This window comes from Halyomorpha halys, unplaced genomic scaffold (genome assembly GCF_000696795.3).
Source record: "Halyomorpha halys isolate HHAL.00 unplaced genomic scaffold, Hhal_1.1 Scaffold1251.1, whole genome shotgun sequence".
Classification (NCBI taxonomy): Eukaryota; Metazoa; Arthropoda; class Insecta; order Hemiptera; family Pentatomidae; genus Halyomorpha; species Halyomorpha halys.
The window spans coordinates 106,052-114,398 of record NW_027109339.1 but is presented as its reverse complement, the minus strand read 5'-3'; the positions used below and the strand labels follow the sequence as shown (position 1 = coordinate 114,398).

At 26.8% G+C, this 8,347-nt stretch overlaps 1 protein-coding gene across 1 annotated transcript in view; it reads left to right on the top strand.

The window, feature by feature from the left end:
• The first annotated feature begins 3,030 nt into the window (after positions 1–3,030).
• The window catches only part of LOC106688989 (glutamate receptor ionotropic, delta-1), a 17,994-nt gene continuing 12,677 nt past the window's right edge, over positions 3,031–8,347 (top strand). Inside the window, 4 exon segments of the mRNA XM_067047524.1 lie at positions 3,031–3,283; positions 4,492–4,714; positions 4,717–4,747; positions 5,564–5,751. Coding sequence (XP_066903625.1) covers positions 3,227–3,283; positions 4,492–4,714; positions 4,717–4,747; positions 5,564–5,751 — 499 coding nt within the window. The 5' untranslated portion in view covers positions 3,031–3,226.

Sequence of the window (8,347 nt, the reverse complement as noted above, 5' to 3'; positions counted from 1 at the left end):
ATTATAATTTCACCAAATGCATACATTATGAATTATTATATATAAATAATACAACTTATATAAATATTTTAAAATACTCTTCTAAACTCTAAATGTGTTTTTGCTGAATATATAGCCATCAAGCTTTGTTTATTAGATTAATAAATATCTCCCTTAAGTTAGATTTTATTTATAGACCATCGACTTCTGGAACTTATCATTATATCTTTATTTGTTTGGTTTTTTACATAGATGTCAGAAAATCGATTAGCCTAAACCATTTAATACCTATCTCCATCCCTCCTTCCCTCTTAAAATATCATAAATATTTTATAAATTGATCCAGACAGATACGTTGAGTTATTACTGCCAATAATTTCTATCATCATCATTAAAACTCAAACTCTGGCCATTATAAATTGTCTAGAACACTTATTCAGACTTACTTTTAAGTATTTCTATTGGTTTATAAACATTGGCAAGAACACAGTTTATTCTAGTTAGGAAAGACACCAATTTGAAACGTTCTTTTTGTAAAATATGATCACTAAATGGGTTCAATTTATTATGAGATATGCTAATAAGTTATTTATTTATAAACACCTACACATATATTTAACACATTATTAATCATATTCATTAACATTGCTCATACATATCATCAAGTGATATTATTGAAAAGTACAAAATAATTATATAAATAAATTTACCGAGTGTGTTGTCCATTTTACACCACTATCAAAACAGTGGTCCCGAAACGTTGTACAATGTTAATGAATAAATAAATAATAATTTATTGAAAATTATGGAAGTAATAAACCTCAAAAAATTGTAAAAAATTGAATTTATTAATATTTATGATTTTATACCCTTAGCGTTATAACGGTTATTTTGACATATGTAACATTCTTGACAAAAACAGAGAACTCCAAGATTTAGTTTGATACCATCTGTCCAAGGTCAATATACTGGTAACCATGGTAAAGTCTCAGAAAAGATAAAGTTTTTGAATTATCAGGCCAAATGTACCCTAAATATAGACTTTAATTATTAGTCTCTGACACCTTAGATTAGTCACAATAATACTTCATAAGGCAAAGAACTTTTTATTTTTAAAAAATTTGTCTTATTTCCTGCTCATTTTTATTAGCTAAAACATTAATTTAATTTTTACCTAGAGCATACAACAAGTACAGTAAATATGCTTGAAAAATATTGAAGTATATAAGGAGTAGGCACCTGGAAGCTGATTTAATTCAAGAAAAACCTGAAATGATCATTGCTTGTATCTTTAAAACTACCTACAACAACAAAATTTAACACATAATTAAGGTTGGAGTAGGTTTGCTACAATATTATCTGTAATATAGCCTTTACGTCTAAAAAATTATCTGAGGTACACTTGTTTTAAAACCAACATTTTTTGCAGATAATGAAAAATGAACATTTACTTATAATTATAAGTAGCATTAACAACATTCAAATATAATAATTTATTTTGAGAAATATCATGGAATCTACTATTCCTCTGAAGATATTCATAATAAAATACTTTATTGAGTTTTATAAACATCTTTACCTCTACTTATACTTTCTAAGATACAGTTATTCAATGACCAAATTTTTTTTTCAAATAACGAAAAAACAATATTATGTCAATTTATTGGGACAAATAACACCGAAATTACTACTCCTGTGAAATTATTCATTATACACTACTTTTTTGTGCATTTAAGCATCATTTTTAGTGCTAATAGCAATCTGTATTTTAAATACTTCCTGTAACGCAATTTTCAATGATCAATTTTTTATTTTATTTTTTCAAGTAACGAAATATCGGCACTTTGAAAATTTACTTTGGCAAATACCATAGAAACTACTACTTCTATGAAGATGACCATTATAAACTAGATTGTGGTGAATTTTACACCCTCAATATTTACATTTACAACCTGTTAGTTTTATGAACCATAAAAGTGGTTTTAGTAGTGAATTTTAAAAGCACTTTTGCTAGTTCTTAAAAGATAATAGATGCAACAAACTTCAAGATTCAGTCAGGACTTTAGATAAAAGTTTCATTTTATGGATTTCTTTTTTTTTTTTTTTTTTTATTGCTTCCATCAATTGTATTTAATCCTTGTAAATTTAGTATAATCTCAAAAAAATTTAATTTTTATAAATAATACTTGCATAGGTGTAGTAGTTTCCATAGTAATTTTAAAAATAAAGTATATCGGAATATAGTTGGAGTAAATCATACATAAATGTTCATTTTTTGTTTATTGGAAAAATATTGGTTATTGACCAACTACATGATCCAAAACGTTGAGAGCTAGATTACAGTTCATATTTTGAAAAATGTACCAAGTTTTTTGGTGTTGTCAGTGGTTTTAAATATACGAAGCACTGATTGAAAAATGAGCGAAAATTTTAGATTTATTTTTAATAAAATGAACTTTCGGTAGCATTTCAATTTTTATTTTTTCTAATTATATCTTGTTTAAAATTTAACTTCTCTACAATTTTCTGAAAGATCAAAACAAATTGAAACTAAAAAATTAAGGTTAGGATATCTTAAATTCAAAATTGAACGATATAGTATTGCACTAAAGTGTAACTATGGGTTGTCAAATAATCTTCAAATCTCCGAGCTTGATAATTGCAAGCAGTTATGTAAAAATGTTTACATATATTTAACCTGCTTAAGCTGATGTGTTTTAAATTATCAATACGTTGATTATAACATTGAAATTTAGTAATAATCACAGTTCTTCACAGAAATCATGAGGTTCATATCTAAACAAAAAATGTCTTCAGTTCGATGTCATCCTTTCAACAAACTCCCATACATTGGTAAATATCTCTTAAAATCAAATAAAAAGAGTTATTTTTGTTTTGTTTTCCCTTTTGTAGCAGTAGGAATGTAAATGAGTTTACTTTGACTGATGAGTTTACTCAGCAATACCAACAGAAGTCCGAGCGTGTACTCATAGTAAAGTGTTCGGTAAATACAGACCACACATTCTTTAGACCACAGAAGACAAAGGGAATAACTCCTGTCCGTTTACTCGCTATACAAATACGGGTTTTCTTTCTCTATGGCCTCAGTGCTGACAAGGCAATTAAGGAACAAACATAAGATAAGAATCTACAGACGTAAAGCCGCTCTAAAATCCGTTAAAAAATGGCATATACAACCTAGTCCAAGTAATTGTTAGGGCTTGGTTGAAACTTTTTTAAACGGCCCATGTCGATTTATTTTTATTTCTACAAAAAGCTAAGGAGTGAAGAAATATACAAGCAGGTTTGTGAAAATTTGACAAGAAAATGTTTTTTTGTTCTCTATTTTTCCCTAAAAAAATTGTTACTGAAGAGTAGATTGTTTAATCATATAATTTCAATTTACAGTAAACGTAAATATAAAAAAAAAATAACAAAACATAACAGAAATAAAAATAGCATAATATATAATCATGATTCATTTCTTGTTGTATTCAAAGACTAATAATGTAGTCATTTTGATCAATCAAATCCATTTGTCTAGTGAACAAATTAAAAAAAAGGACTCACTTAAGTTTGTCATTGCTATTACGAGTACTATATATACATATATAACCTCTCCCCAGTAACCTTTTCTGAATTATATCAATAGAAAATTAATGATTTCTTATTTTGAGTAATAGTCCTCAGCACAGTGTTCATAATTGATTTATACCAATAAAAATGTATGATTAAGTATTGTATGTGCTGTATAGCTCCTACCCCGTGTCCATTTCTAAGTTATTTCTAAAGAAAATGTATGATTAAGTATTGCGAGTACTGTAGAGCTCCTGAACCATATCCACTTCTAAGTTATATCAATAGAAAATTTATACGTGAAGCTTTAATAATTTAAAAAATGTTTTTAGATATTTGGAGGGGACTTAAATAAAAAATAAATTAAGGATAGTAAACATAATAAATAAATATATGTATATATAGTTGACTGTAAAGATTTAAATATAAGAAGATGGTCAGGGTTGCGGTCAAAAAAAGACTAAAAGAATAAATGTGTGTTATTTATTATGTTGAGCGAATAGGAGAAGATAAGAATAGCGATAGGAAGATGGAGTGGTGAAGAATGATTTAAACCACCCTACAGTAATGTTATAAAATATGTTTATTAAAATTTTAAATTTACTTTTTTCACTCAAACTCAACTATTTGTAAAAATCATATATATAAATAATTGACCACATTAATTCAAAATATGAACATGGTCAGGGGTGCAGTCACAAAAAAACAAAAAATAGTTAATAACTATTTATTTGCGGACGTTTCGCTCACATTGTAGAGCTTCATTAGGGCTATTTCAGTTGAGATCTTTCGAAAGTTTTTTTTTTGTGACCGCATCTCTGACCGTCTTCTTCATTATTTTTATAAATATACGATTTTTTTTTTTTTAAATTTAACATTAACTGAAATATTTAATGAAGATTAACATTATACATTTAAAAATGGTTCATTTTTTAGATGAAGCTGGTTTTGTTGCTAGCACCTTTAATCTTTCACCCGTCTGGCGGGATAGAATTGACTGAAGATCCCACATCGAAAAGCCTTTCAAGCCTCATTTCGAAGATATTTCTAGACATGCCTAAATGTGTAGTGGTAGTATTGTCGGATTTTTCTTCCCTCGAGTTGCCAAACAATTTCGTTTATTTGAGAGCTCAATCAAATTCATCTAACCTTTTCTCGTCATTAGGGCTTCTTATAAAATGAAGTGCAAAGGGTATGATTATATTATATTACCCGTATAATGATACATTTATAACTTTTTTCCTAGAAAATATTATATTTTATGTATATGCGGAAACTGAAAGCACTAAATGTATTTTTATCATTTAATAAATTTGTACTAAAAGAATTTTTAAAATAGGGAAGTTCTGGTAAAATTTATATCTGTATGCATACTGATGCATAATAAGAAAATACTGATTTTTCTAATTAATCAGCACTGTATGTATAGCAAATTAAATAGAACTGTCACAATTTTTTATTTTTTCACTTCATATAATATGACATTAAATATAAATTTCACCATATTTGTTAAAATGTGTTCCAAAGTTTTTTTTGTACTCTGTTTGATTACTCATCAATTGATGCTTATCAGTAATATAGTTTTCTTATACACACAAATGAGGAAGATGGGGTTAGGAAAGGAACTTGCAAGAGAGAATGCAGAGAAAGGTAAATGGAGAGAAAGGTAACGTTCCTAGGAATTGGAACAGCCCAATAAATTATAAGAACGTACTAAACACAATACATTTGTGAAAGATGATATATCGACACTTTCATGTGCGAGGGGAAAAGTAGCTAGAACAACCATAGAAAGGATTGTGAACGCAAATAGCATACAAAAAGTACTCTATCCTGTCAAAGCCATTAATTTTTATGTTTTTTGACTTTTTTTTGTTGATGTTTTTGACTATTTTTCTCTTTGAGAGATAAACATTTACACAATTTATTTATACATTTATATCATTAGAGCAAAAAGTATTATGTGATAACTTAAGAATTTTAATAAATCTTACTTTTACTGATTTAGGTACCTGATTGATGAAAACAGTGCAAATGACTTTCTGACAACGATGGGAAAAGCCAGATCAGCTGCTCCAGAGAGGCATACGCCCCGAATAGTTGTCATACCCAACCACAAAGGGAACTATTCTGTAGATATCTTCATGCATCCGGAATCTACATACATACCTGACATGATCGTTATTCAGATTATTGGTAAGGAATAAGAAGAAATTAAAGATTGACAATCTGTAAACTTGACTGCTTTCACTTACGTAATACTTTGAGAGTGGCATTTGATTACATATTCCACAGATAGTTCGTCGGTACATAAACCGACAGATATAAAAGGTAATATGAGTAAAAAACTTTCTATTATGAGGATAACATTTTTTTTTTTTTTTTCCCCTCATGAATACACTTTCTTACCCTAGTGTAATAGAACTTTGAAACATAAAACGTTGCTCCAACCAATGTATAAATTACGAAATACTGTAACATACTAAAAATTAATGAAGTAAACCCTAAACGTAAAATAATTCAGATATTCAGGAGATTTTTAATTTCAAACTGAATATAATCACCTTTATAAAATATCATTTATTTTGTTTGTAATTGAAATTAAGTTGTATTGTTAATTAATCTTATAAATTAATAATACAAAGTAGGAATTAATATTTAATGGTGTTAATAAATAAATGATTATATTATATATGTATATTACAATAAGATATACTTAAAAATGTTCCAATAAATACATTAAAACAATTAGTTATAGAAAGAGTTTAGATCTAAGAAAAATCCACGGCCTGCAAAATATTCAAAATGGTCGTTTCTTAAGAGTTTTTCAACAGCGTTATCTCTCATAGCTTACATTCAGTATGAGCAATTCTAGTTTAAACTAGTTAAAACTACTCCATCTCCATAGCAAAAAGTTTCTGTCCAAAATTCAAATAGAAAAACTAAATCAATTTTCTTACTTACCATTATACAACATCACATGTTGTGGATAAATATTAATAAAATAATTAATCATGTATAAAATTAGATTTGATGAAAGAATTTTAAATACATACATTTGAACAATACTAGAAAATCAGACGTATTTGTACTTCAGTAAACGAATTACGATCAGTCTTGTTTCAAGATCTTTTTGTGAAGTAATATCATTATAAAAAAGAATATGTTTCATAATTTTTACATTTACATTAGTGTAAATTTAAACAAACCAGCTATATCTTTTGGAAACCATCTGCAAGATTTACCAAAATCAGTCTTGAAACTCGATTTCTCTACTACACACTCACATACAGAACATACAGAAGAATGAAGGGTTCTTAATTTTAGGAAAATTCTCTCCTTATTCCTTCAATTTGAACAAAATTTGTTTATTTACTTTTGAATCTAAGTATAGCAAACTACTTAAATTGCCTGAAATAACTAATAAAACCAAAAACCGATATTAAGCTCCGTAAGTATCTTATAGGTAATGGTACAATAAGTTACGTTAATGAAGGGAAAAAAAGGATATTGATTAATACAAATTAAAAAAAAAAATGTATAAATATAAATTAAGAATTGCCATGCATTACATAAAATTTAATACTCACGGGAGAAGATTCCTCCATGAATTTCTTTCTCGATGTTCACCATTCGTGAAGTTAATGAGACTTTAAAAACTGATAAATAAATTAACTAATATAAATCAATACACTATGCACATTTGTAACACTTTTCGCTTATTCTACTCAAAACTAATCACATCAAAACCTTAATAGCCCAATAATTTCACCAAATATAATACAAAAAGCAATTTGTAGTCATTAGAACTTATTTGATTTGTAAAATGGTATATTCTCATTGACCAAGTGTTACCAACCACCTCAGAAAAAAAAGTTAAAACCGCCAAGGAGAAAATTAATATTCAAGTTAGTTCTATTGGTTATATAATTATTCTTTTCATATAATTACACGTCTTTTATTATTATTCATTTATTAAGAGATCATTAGTTTAAAATTAAACAATTTTTATTACTGTATACGCTTAACTGTACATAACACCATAACATGAAATATTCCAATAAATAAAAATTATAGATTTTATATTTTATTTTAGATAAATAAATTCTATATTCAATTATACTATCGAAATGAGTTATCAAAACTATTAACTATAAATGGTTCTAATTTTTCAAGATTAGGTTTCATAGATTGATAATTATTTGCTTTAAATATATTATATATTTAACTGATTAATAATTGTTGAAGGTTTTTAATGTTATGAGCATAAACAAAGGAATTACATAAAATAATTAATTTTCTTCCTTAAGATAATTTAAGAAGAAATAAAAATAAATTTGATCAATTCACTATGTTTTGTTTAAATATGATCAATGAAACTTATTATAATAAGATGAATAAGAACTGTGAAAGTTAAATACGAAATTTTTGATAAAACTAATTTGATTCTGATGTTTTAAGTAAGTCTATATTGCATACGATTACCGAAATTTAGTTGTTTTATTTTAATGAAAAGTATACTTATATATGCATATTTTAAATATTGATCTATATTTCTAGTTATTATATCTCTAAAAAGCAAAAAATTAAAGTTAAAATATAATTTAAATAATAACATAACTAAAGGAACCTGATACGAACACTGACACGTACACGAACTAACTGATTTTTAGGTAGAGAAAAGTCTACAGCTGGCCTGCAAACTAAAACATTGTTATAGGTAATTAGATTGGCGGGCAGGCGGAGATCAGAATATTCGATTAAAAAAAAAAGAGTTATTTTTTATATTCTT